The sequence below is a fragment of the Catharus ustulatus genome, chromosome 1, assembly GCF_009819885.2.
Source record: "Catharus ustulatus isolate bCatUst1 chromosome 1, bCatUst1.pri.v2, whole genome shotgun sequence".
NCBI lineage: Eukaryota > Metazoa > Chordata > Aves > Passeriformes > Turdidae > Catharus > Catharus ustulatus.
The window spans coordinates 70,069,450-70,086,857 of NC_046221.1; the positions used below are offsets into that span (position 1 = coordinate 70,069,450).

Genomic DNA, 17,408 nt, shown 5'->3' on the forward strand with positions numbered 1-17,408 from the left:
TGTACCATTCTCACAGCCTCCTTCGGAGACTCCCTAATAACTTTATCTATGTTTTAATCTTGTGGCACCCAAAACTGCACACAGGACTCAAGGGGAGGCTGCACCAGTGCAGACCAGAGCAGGACAATCCCCTCCCTTAACCAGCCAGCAACACTGTGCCTCATTTACAAAACACTGTATGTCTATACATAAAATACAACAGGATCAGCATTTCTATCTCCTGTGGTTTTGGAAGGGTTTCCCCTGGCTCAGTAAGTCAGTGCTGGCAGCTACAAATTTTGTTTTGCTGCGTCTTTAGTTTTGGCCCCTCACCTTCAGACAAGCCCGATAAGCCTCCACTTTATCAAGATCCAAAGGAACAGTCTCCTCTTCAGACAGTCTGACTTCAAACACTCTGATCACATCTTCTGTTTGCAGAATAACCTGGAGCAGACACCTCAGTGCATTCAAGCTAAAATAGATGATACAAGGCAAATACATTATGGACTAAGGAAGGAACGGTTATATTTTTAATTAATTTGAGATGATTGGCTGAAGAGAATAGGTAACATAAGAAATTTGTGTGATACCCACGCTTCTCATTTTCTTTTTTTAAAGTGTTCCAGAAAAGAGAAGAAATTCATGTAAATGTCTGTTTCTATCAACATGTACACAATTTGCAGAGAAGATGTTATTTTACACTACTGGTAACAAAAGGTAGCTTTCTGGACTAAGAATTATGGGAGAAAGTGAATATTTATTGCTATAGCCTCAATTTACTTACCTGTCTAAGTAGCCAGCAGAAACACCATTAATATTTTCCAGTTTTTGAAAGAGGGCATTTATCTCTGATTGCAAGTACACATACTTTTCACAGCCTCTGAAGTTAGGCAGCAAGTCCTTATGCTTATTGAGGGTTTCAGCCATTATTTGAGAGTCGTTCTGCACACCCTAAGGAAAAAGAATGCCTGGTTTACACATTTTTGGCTGGCTGAATGATCATTCTATTCTATATTTATGTGGAATTGGTCTCCTTATCCAATAAGTCTGCTCTTATACAACCAGCTTGACTGAGGATTGCAGAAGTGGCTGAGCTTGCTTTCTTCAAGGCAAGCACTATTGAGCAGTTTCTTTTTTGCCCACAATAGTCATGTGTCTTTTTGAGCATCTCCACTACAAAACTCAGTTCTGACATGCTAAGGTCCTTCTGTTCTTAAGACCTTTGCAACCTCATTGCCCCATGGGAATTGCTCATATGCTGAACCCGCTACCTTTTTGTACAATCTCTCCATGGTCTCCTACAAATCTAAAGAGCTAGGAGAGGGATAGCAAGTCTTTGTATCCAGTCTGTATCCCACAGACAGCACTTTACAGTGGTGGTTAAGTGGTAAAGTGAAGTCCTTAGAAAAGGACTTTACTCTGGATGAGGCTTAAGATGAATTCACAGCCACCTGACATCAGTCTTTCTGTATTCCTTGCCTGGCAGAATTTGGTTTCTAAAATTCAAGAGTCAACTTTTTCTACTTGAAAGGTAAATATTAATCCAAATCATTATGGTTAGCTTCCAGCTGAAAATTTTCTGCACGAGATGCGTGTCTTTTCCAAATGATCATAAACAGAACGCAGCACAGAGTCATACTGAACTTGAGATGCTCAAACATCCACAGTTACCTCTAAGTCCTTTATTCTGACTGAAAAGTCGTGCATAGCCCCTTGATCCACTCCAAGAGGAGCTCTTTGAACCATCTGAATCTCAGAAGCTTCAATCTGACGCCGAAGTTTCTGCAGCTCTATCAGCAGCCAGGCCTCCTGCTTATCATGCTCTCGGTTTCTCTCATTAACAATGATGGTGTTTGAGGAACCCACGGGACAGCTCTCAGTTGGAACCACTGTAAAATGAACATGTAAATGTAAGCATCAACTGCCAGAAAACTGAGCAGGAGCATGTAGGAAGACAAGGCAGTGCCCAAGTGATCCAAGCACTGAGTTATACATAGAACTGAGAACAGGTAGAAGATCTGAGCCCTTAGGCAGCTGTTTCAGAAAATAAAATCTCAACTTCACAAAAATATAAACTTGCTTCCTAATAACAGAAACATATCAGATGGACTAAATTCCTCTCATTTTCCCAGCAAGTTCCATGAATTTTGGAGCGCTATTGCCAGATTCTCACCAAAGGAAAGAAGAATAAAATCTTCCCCTGTGCACAGCTAGTTTTGTTATGTTGGGAGACAGCAGGACAGCTCTTGAAGTTCTCGTATGCTGAAGAAAACATTTTCACATAAAAAGAATGCACCACTTGCCACCTCTGGAACAAAGAAACCCCAGCAATCCAAACTCTACACAAGCTAGGACAACAACAAACCTGTTTGTGGCTGTCGTGGTTGATTAGGCAGTTGTATGATCAGTGTTTGGTAGTGCTTCTGAGCATCAGTGAACTGAGTCTGGATCTTTCGCTTGTCTTCATCACCAAACATCTCTGAGCCTTGGCTGTTCCTGAGGAATTCTTGATAATGTATCTCTAGGTCAGTTATTATTTTTTGGTAATCTTCCTTACGCATTGTTTTCAGCTGAAATAAGGAAGAAGGGAATTTTGAAATCAAAGGGGAAAAAAGCAATTGAGGAAGTTTTATGACTAGCTAATCATTAAGGAACAAACTAATAAACCTATAAAAAACCCAAAGTAATCGCACTTTGGAATAAATCCTAACTAGGCTGTCTCTAAAAGTATGGTGCTTAGAGTCCCATCTGAGTTAATCTATCCTTGTTACCAGCATTTCATACCTTAGGAGTAATTTAAAATCCTGCCTCTCACTCTGTTAATTCATGCCCTTGTACAGTGGGAACAAGTACAGCAAGCATGTAATAAACTCCCTTAGCTAATCTTCCTGCTTATCTGTATTGTGTTTGAGTAGGAAAGCATTTTGTTTCTCCTTTAATAAAATCACAACTTCCATATGTGCGAGTGTTTGTGCAATCCAGCAAAAGGAAGGTTTTGTAGAACATACATCTGCACAGGATACTGCAGGGTCTGCTGGGGACAGCTGACATCAGGTCATGGATGTCTCTGGTCTGCAGGCAAGGCCAGCTGGTGTCTTACCTTGGCAATAGTCATGGCTCTGATTTTCTCAATGTCAATCATGCAGTAATGCCAGGACACCAGGCTCTTCATGTTGATATACAGCTGGTTCCACAAAGCTAAAATAGCTTCATAGTATTGTTCAATTCTAGCATGAGAAGAAGAAATAAAAAAAAGCATGATCAGAATGCATCTGTCCTTGTAGCATAGCTACGAAACATCTCAAGAAACATTCACCAGATGTTGAGTGTGTTAAGGCTCATTCTCTAAATTGAGAAAGGCTCACTGAAAAAATCTTGGAAATTAATTTATACACGACTTCCATTAGTACAGATGCAGAAAACCTCATAGACATTAACATTTAATCATTTCTAGGCCCCAGCCTAGATCCCTGAACTCACTGAAGTGAGCTTCCTCAAGTCAAGCGTCTAGTCCTTAATCCCCCACCTTGGGGAGAGCGCACTCTGATCAAGGCACAGAACATATTTTGTGCCTGGTTGCTATTTTGAGAGAACTCTAACCCCAGAGGCAAGTGTCCAAATTCAGGCAGCAACTCACTTGGTAGCAAGATCCACTGCCAATGGATTGGGGGGTGGGATGATAAGACTGACAGATGGCACCAGCATATCCACTCCTCCGGGGCCAGTCACCAGCCACTTGCTGCGCTCATTGTTGTCCTTCAGGATACACTCATCTCCCTTGCGCACCGTTTTCTGTAAGGGATGCACAACAACAATTTTCCTTAGTTAAATAAGGTGGGGCTCCCAGGAGAGACAGACAAGGAAGATGCACCTAGATCACAGAAACAGGAGTGCTTCCCGGCTGCCAGGTCTGGGTGTGCATCTCAGCTTCATACAGGGAAAATAGATTAGTACAGACAAACCCCTTCTCCCTGAATCTGGTTTCCACGTGAAGGAAACCCAAAAAAGCCCAAGAGTGAGCCAGGGAACACTCTGAGCAGTTGCCAGTCTGGTAGATCATTAGACCTGGGGCCTGCCCTGACAAAGACTGAATGTGGAGACATGGCTTGGTAAGCTATGCAGCCATGCATGGCTTTAAGCCAGGGAGCTGACGGCGTGAGGATATTTAGTGCTGTATCCATATTTGCAAAGGTACTTGGAGTGAGTGTGGCAGAGCCAGATTCACCAGCTCCAACTGCCAGAAATCCTGACACAAGGCAGCCATGAATGTGGCCACAGTGCAGGAAAAAGCACATAAGCAGAAAGCACATCTAAGTTTACTACTAAGGAAAAAATACAGAAATAAACCCAAGCACCCTCAGTACTGCGGAGGAAGAAAAAAATCACCATTCATTTCATAGCCCATCCAGAAAAGAAATGGGAATACCAATGAATAACTGTATATTCCTCACTTTCATTAGATGAATTGTTCACCTAAGGATCCACTGGAAAGGTGAACAATCACAAAAAAATAAGGTGTGGATGCTGAGAGGCACCTGTACAACAATTTTAATCCTATTATCAACAAGAATTTTATGTTCTAATTTGAAACATGAGTATTAATGTTATTTAATAGATTAGTAATAGTAATTTTGACTAGATGTATTAACCAGTAAGAACCTACTTGTTTATTCATAATGGCAAGAAAGGTAGAGCTTCTTCTGTCAAAGAAATTCAAGCAGATAAAGGGGTTACACCTATCAGCTGAATGGTTTGCTCACTAAGTAATTTACAATGTTCTAGTTTACACGATATTCATTCCCAGCCAAAAAGGGATACAATACCAGATCCTGTTTGTAGTCACACAGAGCCTTGAGGATAATGGGCTTGTTACTTCTATAGTCTGGGTTACGGGGCTTCAGCTGCACGATCTTCCTGGACTTATTCACCAAACTCTGCACTTGCCTCTTGTATTCAAGAATTCTCTCTCGTTCATTCTGCAAAGATTAATTATATGTTACAATTTTATTCTAAAAAAGAAAAGGCATCTAGTTCCCACTGTTTTATTAAGAGAGGGATACATCTGGAGCTTATAGTAGGCAAAACTTATTTTAGCTCAAATTGAATGAGTCTTTGGCCTACAGTGTAAGATCGCAGTTTAAAAAGAACAGAGAAACATCTACAGTAATTTCATGATTATAAGCTACACTGAGTATAAGCTGCATTTCCGGGTGTCAGCAACTTTTCATTCTTTGTCCATATATAAGCCACACCTGATTATAAGCCGCACTTTGGGTTCAGACCAAAATTTTAGCCAAAATGGTGCGGCTTATAATCATGAAATTACTGTAACTATCTTTGAAGCTCTGGAAAGAAGTAAAGTTTGCAAAATTTGCACAACACATTTTTCATACAGATCTTCAATGTGGTTAAAGTGATGTTTAAGAAACACAGGCATAAATTGAAAGAATCCAACAAAATGAATGCTAACAAAAAAAGGAAACAATTACACTTTCAAACTGACTTCATCAACTGGCCTTTTACACCACTGACCATTTTTTCTCTGATTTGGGACTGTAATGCTTAATTCAAGATAAGGAAACAGCTAAAAAAGTTGACTTCTTTTAAAGAGACCATGGTGATAGAGTGACATCATTTATCAAATGTATTTATCCTTTGAGGCAAAATCTATTATACCACCTAAGAATGAAAGTATTCCTTTTCTTTTCATTTGTTAGCATGTCAGAAACTTCGGAATTTGTTGGGCTTGTTCCAGACTAAAAACATAATGGTCTCAAGTTCATACAGCACTGTATTTAAACACAGCAGAGCACTTGGGTTTACATTTGATATCCAAAGAGGGCAGCTGATCTCCCAGAAAAGCAGAACATAACCTGTCAGGCAAGCGTGACAGTACCTCCAGCTCTTTGATCTGCTCCAGCAAAGTCTGCAGTGACATGCTCTTATCACAGATGAACTTCTTTCTGATAGAGTCTTGTAAGTTCTTCAGGTAGCACTCTGTGGCTTGGGCCTCTTCAAAGAACTACGGGAAAAAAGTTGTGAATTTGGCTGTGCATAGCTCTTGAAAATGTCTGCTAAAAACTGATGGACTCCTTTAATGAGAAATCCCAGTTCACCTCTGGCACAATGATAACATGGCAACAGCGTGCCATGCACAGTAAATATATATTTGATGGGATTCACACTTTTTTAAAAGTAGTGTGAATTCCCCACATCACTACTCACCTGGAAGTAAGCCGCATTCTCCTTCAGATGAACATCAATACATTTGGTGATCTGAAGAATCCAGCTCCACTGAGTTTGCAATGTATCCATGTAGGCCTAAGAAAAACAGCAATATACACAATTCAAACCACCACACTGATGTCTCTCCCACACCTAGACTCAAGTAAAATTATCTATGCTCCACACAAATGCAAATGAAAAATCTGCTGAAACAAATTAATGCACACCAGAACAGTGTAATTCATGCAAATTATTTCATAACTTCTAAGCATCCACCTAACTGAAATGAGTTAAATACCTGTGTGTGAGACACAAAGAGAAATCTGTTCATGACCTGAATTTGTTTGACCAACCTGAAGCCCCAGGTGAGTTAACAAAAAGGGGTGAAATGCGCAAACAAATAAAGTGCAAATAAAGTATTTCAGCTGCAAATGGCCATGTTCTCCATCTTTTAAGGAACACCTCCAAACACAGTATTTTATGCTGGTTGTTCTTAGATTTAAAATACTCAAGCAGCCATAATGTATATTGTTTAAAAAATACACACAACTTTCACTTCACTGCTGGAGTTTAAAAGAATCTTTCCTTTAAGAGAGAAACTGACTACAGAACAAGTAGGATTTTAAACAATATGATAACAGTTAACCAAGTAAACACACTGAAAAGCAGAAAGGATTATTTTTTTCCTTTTAGCTTCTTCAGTTGCAGAGTTCTTATGCACTCTTGAAATTGCAACAAATGCAGTATTTCTTAATAAAATGAACTCTTCCAAATTGTTGCAGCCTTTTTAATTAAAGAGTATACCAAGCTGTGAAAGCAAGTGTCTTGGCTAAGCTGTAGAAAGGCATTATGAATTTCAGCTGCAGAAAATATTTGCACCTGGATTAAACATAAAGCCTCAATGAAGGGTGTGGCTTTTTCAAAATATGCCTGCTAAGACAGCAGAACAGCAATGACATGTCTTCCTACCATAAATTCTGCTGCGCTGTAGTCAGCTCAAACAAGACACAGTAATTTCAACACACTCAGGTAACTCCCTAAGCTTAGAATTAATTTTTACTTGCATCTATCACCGTGTAGTTGTTAATGGCCAGGTTTGTAGAGCAGCTTATACAGCTGGGTAAATGGACATGATTTTGGGCAGGCAAACTCCTCTTGAGCCCAAATCCAGCACTTTGTATGTGAATTTTCACTGAGAACCTTTCCCTTGTAGCAACTAAAGGAGCAAGTGAAATCACATTAAGTCTAACTCACCTCAATTTTATCTGAAGCAGGATGCTGATTGAGCACCAACTGGTCACTTTCTTGCTTCAGCTTGTTGAGTTCTTTTTCTTTAACCTCCAGTTCACTCATACGTTTCTAAATAACCAAAACACAGCATTAAACAAACTCCAAAGGTACACTGCACAGGATGATTTGCTTAAAATTTCCCAGATAGTTGTGACAATGTAAAATTATCCCCTCTAACACTATAAAGCGTTTCCTTTAGGTGTACTGAAGTTAATTATAAAGACAGTAGAATCAAAGAAGGTGTAATCATCTCAATTCTAGTTTCTAGGCTTGCTGTTTCAGAGAGCAAAGCACACAAAGTTCTGCCTTTTCTAAAAATGTTGGAAGCAAAAATGACTGTGCCTTACAACAGAACAACTGAACTAAAAAAAAAAAAAGGCACCTCCACAACAGTGTGAACTTTCATGCCTTATTCAATTCGGTGATCAGCACCAATACTGGCTAAACAAACACATATGCTCAATTTCCCTACACACCCACAGACAACAAGGAGCAGGGCAAATTACATCTGATCATGCACGCAGTGTGCTGCTGGCAGAACCATCAGAGGAAGAGAGTACAGCTGTACTTCCTGGTGACAGATAATCTGGGCCAAATACAGGGACCTCTGACCCCTGAATAGTCCCAACAGGGAGAATTAAAACTGCCTGATTCAAGCACCTTAGTTTGGCATTGCCAGCACAATGACTGTGTGCAGAAGCTGGAGGTGATCACTGGTCTGTAGTGTACCAAGAAGGCCACATTCCAAGGTCAAAATAAACTACGACTGAATGGGAGCAAAATCCTCCAAAAAAATGCCCTGTCCTGACTCAAAAGGTTATTACATAGTACTTTATTGAAAACTGTTGATAAAAACCCCAGGAACTTCAAAACAGTGAAGAAACACCCTGTGATGAGTCTCTCCCAAGAAAGGTTCCTTCCTGACTATTCCAAGAGAGGGCTGATGGGAAGCATGGGGAGGTTGAGCTATCTTACAGAGAAGGACTCCTGCTTCCTGGCAATATCAGTGTTCCTGTCACTCCAGTCATAGAGGAGCTCCTCTTCCTCACAGTCATTGATCCACATGATCTCTCTGCTGGTGGCCTGGATGAGGTTCTGGAACTGGCGAAGCTGATCCATTCTCTCAAAGGAATATTTCTGCAAGGAAGTACAGAAATGAGAAGCCATAAAGACATAAATACCTGAGCTGGGTGGAGAAAGGAAAGCCAAGAGACAGCATGGTTTCTTTGCTGTTTTTTGTTTTGTTTGTTTTGTTTTTAAATAAACTAACAGTAAAACCCACACGTCTGTAAAAGTTGTTGGTAATGGATGGCAGATGTGCCTGGCTTTATTGAGCCATGAAACCTGTTGGCAATGGACAGTGGACAATGTGTCAGGATTTACAGAACAATGGGAACCTGATGTCAGTAGCTTCTCAAAGATATTTCAAACACACGTGTAGCAGACATGTAGGCAAGCAAGCAAAAAGGCATGGCGGGAAGTACAAGAAATGTACTTATGCATTTATGTATGTACTTAATGCATTTAACATCCTTTTACTTCCATTTGCAGCTCATAGCACATCCTTAATGTTATAGCAGCATTTTTTGCACAGTTGATGCTCCAAGAAAAAATTATTTGTCTTCACATCATAATACACATCCTGTTACTCCAAATCAGGTTTCCAGGCATCAGATTCTGATCCCAAGTGTTAAACCATTTGCACAAGATACTTGCTGTATTTTACATGAAGATCCACAGCAAGGAAGATGCACAGCCCTACCCAGAATTTGATTCTAGTCCCACCTTTGAGTAACTTTTTAAGCCTCATGTACAGCCTAATTTCATCACTACATTTACCTATTAAGGAGGTAGAGTTCTACTCTTCACCTGCTTAGTGACCAACTTCCTTTACCAGGTGCAAACTAGAAACTTTATTTTAAGTCAATTATACAGCAGGCAATGCATTAATCTCAAGTCCCTGACTCAAAACAAATCTTTCAGAACCTACAAAGCACCTTCTGTTTAGTGCTGAATAGAATTATTTAAATGTGCATCTGTCACTCTGTCAAAACCTGAAGTGTCACTTGACAATCACATGGGTGTTAATAAAGCAAACAGGGTCTCAGAAATGACCACATCCCATGCTTACCAGCAGGCCTTCATATTCTTCCTCCAGCTGATGAACCGCAGCCTTCTCCCGCTGGAACAGAGACAGCAAATACTTAGTGAGCCTTTTACAAGTTGCCTATTTGCTGGTGTTTCCTTTACAGTGTCAATATCATAATAATTGCAGGTGGTAATGACAAATGCCTGCAAGAGACATCTGTCAATAGCAGATTTGCTCCACTGGATGACTCAGGAAGTACAAAACCAAGGCTTGGACTTACTACTCTCAGGGATGCTTGGTACATAACCAAGTCTGCACATACACTCAAAACTGGATTTCTTTCTGCACCAAACTCCTACACCAGCTAGTCCTAGAGCAAGCTTTGGAGATTGTGAACTAGAATAAATTATAATGTGAGCAGACAGTTCCAGTCTTTATTTCTACAGCTGGGAACTTGCCCAGCCTTGGAACTGGTATTCATTCCACAGGCAGACTATCACCTTTCCTATTTGCAGCAGAAGGGAAAAGGGAGAAAAATCCTTTTCAATCATCAGCTTGGTTGAAAGATCAGGGTTCCAGAACAGACTACCTTTTTTTTAGATTGAATTCTCTCCTGCCAAATAAGAGAAAATATGAATGGAAATTAAATAAGCCTCCTCTCTCCTATACCTAACTGCTGGGATGATAGGAGAAGAAGTTAGAAGTGCATTTTTAGTTACTTCTTTATTCCAATCACAAAATTCAGAGGGCAACAGAAGTCTCAGATTAAAAAAAAATTTAAAAAAAAATAATAACAACACTTTAGAAAAGCTCTAATCTTAGCCCAGAATTTGGGCATTTTTCACAGAAAAAACCTGATGACTCAAGGCTGCATCTGAGCACCCACCTTACTCTTTCACCTTCTTGTTTAATATACTGAGACAGCAAGTGAGAATAATCCTTCTTAGTCATTTGTCTCACAAATAACATGGCAATATTTATTTGCCAGCCTTGATGCACAACAAAAGCTAAATTACTACCAAATATTTATTTTTAAATTCTGAGGAAAGATATTAAACTCAAAATTATTGAGGAATTAAGAGTTGAAAGTGGTTGCTGTATCATGACACCAGTGCTTTCTGAAGAGGATGAACTTTTCAACATTTCTTTTTTGTAGTGGAACACCAGTAAGCCAATGCTATATACCTAGACCAAGCAATGTGTGAGGGAGGACAGTAATTACCAGATCTGTTTTGACTTTGTCCAGGTGCCAACGATAGTCTCCTATGGCATTGTGAGTTCTCCTGTGCTCACCAATTTGTTGCTCAATGGATGCTGCATCAAACCCCCACTTCACTTGCTCCATTTCAACCTAGGGACAAGAAACAGGATTGGTTCTTTCATTTCCGACATTACTACCTAAATTGGAGCATAAAGGAATTAACTGAAGGAAACAGACTATGTGGTAAAAAGTAAAGCTGAAATGAAGAGAAGTTCAGGATAGGGGTTTACAGTTTATTTAAACTGCCATCAATTGAACTGTGTGACAGACTCCCAAAGCAGAAGAAACAAAATAGGAAAAATGTTTCAGTTGTTTATAGTTACACTAGATGAAGCACACTCAGTAGTGTATTTTCATCTAGTTTTCTTTGGACCAAACTGTTATTTTATGTTCTACTATAAAATTACTTTCCCATCAGTCTGAAAACCATGACTTTATCAAACAATGCTATCCATGCAATTCATGTGAAAATGCCCATTTAAGTTCTATAGCCCAGTAGACCAGATTTCCATTTTAATTTTGCTCATGTAAGCTTCAATAACCTCAGTTAAATGCAGTCACACTAAAAAAACTCCACAGAAGATAAAATTAAATTATTAGAAAAAGTGTTGTTTGTCTTGCATTTTGGCAACATTTATTGTAGGATGCCAAGTGAAAATGTCCAGAAATAGCCCTGAAAACCAGTAATACGCCAGCTAATTACTAACCTAAAAACTCACTGCAGTTCCTTGTTTAGTTTTTTTCTAATATTAAAAGCCACCTAACTTTAAATTCAACTCCTCAAACTCTAAATCCTCTTTCAAGCTGCAAAGACACACTGTGACTCTGTCTGAATGCCTATCTGTGCACATGCTCAGTAAAGAAAGAGGTATCCTAATCTTGGGTTGGGACTGAATTTGGTAATTACCAGCCAGGAGTCAAATCTCTATGAGTCAACAGATGACAATAAAGCCAGAACTCAAGCGTAGGGGTTCAAAGGCAGTGCTGAAAACGATCCAAGAAACAAAACCATTTTTCATTCAGCCATTTAAAAGTTAGAGGACTTTGACCCTTCTCATTATATTTAAACAGCCTAAAGAGATTGTAGCAACAGTGGCAGTCATGGCTGGCTGCCATATGTGAACAAAGGCTGTCTGGATCTCACTGCACTTTCCCCAGTCCTGGACTGGAAATTTGACCAACCCTCCCTACCCACCTGATTCTCCTACCAGCAAACCATCCAGAGAAAAAACAGAAAAACAGCAAAAACTGCAGCTGCTCAGAACTTTTTCCCACATCTCATCACATTACAAGGGGAAGCACTATCCTAGTCTCAGTGTGAGCAAGTAAAGGGACACAGCAAGGCATAACAGAAAGAAGCAGCATTGTGGCAAGTTCAAAATAAATTTTCCTAGTGAGGTAAGAGCTTACTGGCCCCACCTCAGCTTTGCTGTAGGCATGAAGGAGCGGGGGGAGAAAGAGCCTTTTACTTTCACAGGAGGTTTAGTGTGGGAACACAGCTACAAAGCACTTGCTTTGCTCCCTGTGTTTAGTGAGGGGTGTCTGAGCAGGGCATCACGTGGTGTCTTTGGGAGGTGTAGCCTGTTCACCATCTTTCATCGCTGGAAGTGTGCCCAGAGTCTGTCCAACATCACTCCTCAAGCCATGGCAGGTCTGACAATCAGCCTCCTCTCCCACAGCATGTGCAGAGCAATTATGTTGGCTGTTGCTGTCCAGGCACAATGTTATACACATTACCACGCAAGGAGTGCATCTCCCTTCCTCCCCTAAAACATGCCACACTGAAAGACTAGACTACAACTAGCACTCACTTAAAAATACTGCAGCTCTAGAGAGCTCTACCCTCCTCACCTGGTTTGCATAAAAGCCACCTGGCAAATGCCATATGCAGATAATAATGAAAGAATCGCAAAGCAACAACCTAATAAAGGGAGATAAAAATAATACACTTTCAATTTACAATGAGTCTGAAAAGTGTGACTTCAGCCACCTTGTTCCATCCTCCCTACCTGTCTGTCAGAAAGTGCTGTCCAACCACAAAATCACAACTTTATCCCCAGCAGCACAAAACCAGAGTGTGTTTTCCACTCCAGGTTACACCAGACACACCTATGAATTGGCAAATTTGTTTTCAGAATGCAACAAACAGTAGCTTCAGCACTTCTGTGTGCATTTCAGCACTGACTTCTGAAAGCCTAGTCCTGTGGCAATTAGCTCTACTTCCTTGTGATAAAGACAGACTAGAGGAGAAGAGCAACTGTAGAACACCATAATGATTATATTTGTGAAGATAGTCCTGTCTGTGTAAAGGGTTAAAATAAATACGAATCAAAGGAAATCTGTGCAAGGAAGGAAGGAGGGAAATATTGAACCCAATAATCTCTAACACAAACACACCAATGCCTTTTGTTCTGTTAACAACTGTGCTTCATCTAGCTTTCAAATCTAACTCCCACACCTTCTCCTCTGCAAAAGAAGACCTCAATCCATGTTTGGATTTCAGTGAGAATTCATTATATGTACAATACTGGGAGAGAAAAAAATGAACTTGGAGTAACATGTGAGCATTCATGTGTACCTTTACTTTTCTACTGACACCGAAAACATTACTGCATATGAGGTGACATTCATGAACAACACCAAGTTTTAGCATTGTCCCTGAGTTTTGCACAGATTTACCTTCTGCTGCCTCATCCAGCTTAAGCATTCACTTGTGACACGTTTTGTGTACTCATCCCAACCCGAGCCACTCTGAGAGGAGAAGCAGCCACCGCCTTTGGAGCTGGCCCTCCTGGCGCGGGGAACACTGATGGCTTTGTATAGGGCACGCATCTGCTCCTGGAGCTGAAGTAGCCTGAAAGGGAAGGAACCTCTTAGTGTCTGCGAGCAAAACAGCCAGAAAACACACACAGACAATTCAATTTATCTCTCCTACTGGACCACCAACTATTCAAAACAAAGTGTTGAAAGCAAAGACTGTGGAAAAAATATACTGATTATGTTTTCATGGAGAAAACTAAGGCGTGAATTTCTATCAGAAATATGTTATTGCAAGACCTCTCTCCATGTTAGTGTGACCAAACAGATTTAGTTCAACCTTATTGATTTCTATTCTATCCTGCAACACCAGGGAAGGGGAGCACTTAAGGTACCACAAACTTTTATCAGTCACATTCCCAACCCCAACCCTTCCCTGACAATACCTTTTCTGATACATGTCACAGGGCTGGCCCATCTGCCTCATCTCTCTGATCAGCCCATCGAGCATGTCCATTTGGTCATTTGCCTGTGCAAAACAGTCTTCCAGATCTCTGTTTCCTCTAAGTGTGACGCCATCTCCATATTTCAATTCCTAATGAAAAAAAAGGGTGGGAGATTAAATTAAATATTCATCATTTAAGCTTCCTTTGGTTGTCTTAAAAGAGATGTTGTGAGGACTGTGTTTTTTCTTTAGGAAACATGGTAAGTTTCAACTGCCAGTTTTAACTGGCAGAAGGCTGACAAGCAAAGGATCTGCAGTCACTGGAAAGTGCTTATTAAAATAAAATATGGAAGAAAATTATTAAAATGTGATATCAAACAAAACTTTCCATAAAGAGCAGCGTATCTTGATGTTTACTTCAGTGGAGCCAAGGTTTCACATGGTGTGCTAACTTCTTAAGGCATTATGCTTTTGTGTTTAGAAGATGAGAAGGAAATACTGTCCTAGGAGATGGTAGATACTGCTCCTGATTTTCCATCAGGTTCCCTGAGGTTCTAAGCCTTCCCCCTCCTTCAAAAACACGAGCAGTACTGCCTGCCTGGGTCCAGCTCCACGCCCCATCACATCTGCACCCCACCTTATCACCCAAAGTGTAGGCAAGTTCCCCATGCACCCTCTCAGTGCAGTTGAACCAGCATGGTCATGGTGTTTCAACCAGGAAGACAGAGCTCTTTGACCTCATGCCACACTGACACAGCCATGCTGAACAAAACTTAATGCAGCTATGACCTGATTTTGCAAATACAGTATTATGGACCTCATTGCTCTGTCCCTTAGAAAGAATAGAAAAACGCAAAGCAAGCAATGCATGTTGTGGCACCAAGCTGGAACTAAACATCTCTTTCTTTCAACTTCACTGGAATAATATTAATCCTGAACAAAAGGCAGTATTTACTCTGGCACTGATTTTTATATAAACATGCTCACACGTCCTGTATCTCTGAAAAGGAAATGAACTCCCAACCACAGAGTTCATTTCTGAAAGAATTTTCTGTCCACATAGGGTCCAAAAGTGCACATTAAATCACATCTACTGCCAGAACTGTGAAACTGTTTCACATCTCAGTGGCCTCAACAGCAGGATGCACTCACCACCCTGCACCTCCTCTGATTTCAGCAGGAACAGAGGACACCCCATGTTCACCAGGAGTGAACACAGCACCAGTGAGCAACCCACCCCCAGGCAGAGATTATCTGTACGTATTGGAGCTGAAACAGCCAGGAAGTACTTTAGTCTAGTTTTATTTTCTTCTTTAGGAATCACCCAGAGAAATAAAATAAAAGTTTTTCCTAAGGTGGCTCAGGTTCATTATGGCCCTGAAAACAATGTCAATATCCTACAGAACACTCTAAAAGAGTGTAAGTAATCATTAGTGTGTTAACACTGACAGTGGTCCTGATCTAAAACTAAAAAATAAGATGCAGTAGAATCTGTTTGAGGGTGGGCTTGTTTTTGTTTTTTTTTAATCAAGAAGACCCCTTTTATTAACCAGATGCATTTCAATCAGTTTTACTGAGCAGAGTACAGAGGGAAGAAGGAGATCTAAGAAGGAGGTATGTCATTCCACCCCCAATTACCTCACACAAACAGCTGAAAGGGGAGAAAGGAGATGAAGAAGCAGAGCCTGTGAGTCCAGATAACACAGAATATGTATGCAATATTCATAATAACTTTGGATAAGAAGAACAAGAAGCACTCACAGGCTGTACTATGAGCTCAGCTCGCGTCAGGCAATCCGCACAGTTTTGCAAAAGCTCCTGGATGGTGTTCTGGCGTCTGGACATGGTACAGGTCCCATTCTGGCTGTTGTGGGGGAGAAGAAGAAGATGAAGTACATACAAAGCAATTGCATGTTTTGAAGAAATACAAGTAACACAAATTCAGAACAGTTAAGAGAAGTTACACAAAATAATCCACCCCATATAGGTTGACAGATAGTGTCACATTAATCTTTACATATAGTTTCACATTACCTGCACTGTGAAATTTTAATGACAATTCCACTATGGCAGAGCCCCTTTATAGTCCTGCAAGAGCAGACATGACTGACTTTATGGCAGGATAGAACAGAACATGGAAACTGGCATGCCATAAAGGAGAAAGTTTTTCTTCCAGCATAGGTATTTGTAGTTTTGATTGACAAAACTTTGGCAGCATTACAGCGAGAATGAATTATTCACAATCTTTGCTAAAGTCAATACATTAGAGCATAGTCTTTGTGTGATGTAATTGTTCATGTTATCACACCAGCCATCAAATGTCAGGGCACACAAGGAAAACAGGATCCTTAGCTAGGCAAGCACAGGAGCATGCACGTCCACACAAGTGTAAGAAGGGCCCTTCTATCAGTAGAAATGCACAAAGTTAGCGCAGGGTCTTAGGAATGAATTGCAAGATACACAGGCTACTACAAAAACAGATGTAGGGCCTGGAGTCAGAGGACATGCTTTCTTACAAATACATTAAGTGTCAGTTTGGAGTCTCCAAGTAAAACTCCAGAACAAAAACACCAGGGAAAAAAAAAACCAAGGCAGGTAATGGGCTCATTATTGTTGTCTTGCACATAATCTACTGCATCCATACAGCCAGAATGCTGCTTTTCCAGCATTTAGGATTTAGCCATCAACGTGAGCCACTGCAGTTGAATGGGGGTGAGATGCTTCAAGTGAGGAGCCATTCCTTGGTGATGGGATCAGACCTCCCAAGCAAGCCCAGGCGGCTCCTAAACCCAAACACTTGCCAGTGAAACTAAAATAAACCACTAACAGACAGTAGGAGCTAAGGTGTTTCCAAGCCTTGCCTAGTTTTCTAACTCCTCACAGTAGGTAACCTTTTCCATTACAAATCACTGAAGAGACAAACATTACTTACAACACTAATGGCAACAAGAGTACCAGTGTGAACCTGTCCAACTCAGAGCCAGCAAGCAATCAGGATTCAATGGAAATCTTTCTACTGCCTTGAACAGACTCTGACCGTGCTTCACAAAAGGAATTGCAACAACGAAAAAGTAGGACAATCCTTGACATAATCACTGGAGTGGTGAGAAACATTCAATATTTTTAAGAGCTCTTCTGCTCTTAAGAAAAAGCTCTGTGCTTTTGATGCACCAGCAGCCCGCAGTTCTCCTACCAGCTCATCTGGAACAAACAGAAAAGGTCTGAGCAACATTCCAGCAGCCTGCCCCATACCAGGGAACAGACCCTCAGAGGTGCAGAAACAGAACTGCAGAGTCACTGGGTGACATAAAACAAGCTGTACACATGCAGCCCCCAGCTTGCACTGTGACCCTGTGGCTGCA

General features: G+C 40.7%; 1 protein-coding gene across 4 annotated transcripts in view; it reads right to left on the minus strand.

Moving 5' to 3' along the window:
* LOC117005055 (desmoplakin) overlaps positions 1-17,408 on the minus strand; it is a 38,892-nt gene that overhangs the window by 13,829 nt on the left and 7,655 nt on the right. For all 4 annotated transcript variants that reach the window (XM_033076306.1, XM_033076302.1, XM_033076287.1 and 1 more), the window contains exons 2-17: positions 15,808-15,910; positions 14,048-14,196; positions 13,524-13,698; positions 10,806-10,934; positions 9,626-9,676; positions 8,470-8,631; positions 7,459-7,563; positions 6,205-6,300; positions 5,876-6,001; positions 4,803-4,955; positions 3,617-3,771; positions 3,080-3,206; positions 2,345-2,549; positions 1,651-1,868; positions 764-930; positions 313-451 (exon numbers count right to left, since the gene is read on the minus strand). In XM_033076306.1, the coding sequence (XP_032932197.1) occupies positions 313-451; positions 764-930; positions 1,651-1,868; positions 2,345-2,549; positions 3,080-3,206; positions 3,617-3,771; positions 4,803-4,955; positions 5,876-6,001; positions 6,205-6,300; positions 7,459-7,563; positions 8,470-8,631; positions 9,626-9,676; positions 10,806-10,934; positions 13,524-13,698; positions 14,048-14,196; positions 15,808-15,910 (2,260 nt within the window). The remainder of the gene's footprint in view (positions 1-312; positions 452-763; positions 931-1,650; positions 1,869-2,344; positions 2,550-3,079; positions 3,207-3,616; positions 3,772-4,802; positions 4,956-5,875; positions 6,002-6,204; positions 6,301-7,458; positions 7,564-8,469; positions 8,632-9,625; positions 9,677-10,805; positions 10,935-13,523; positions 13,699-14,047; positions 14,197-15,807; positions 15,911-17,408) is intronic.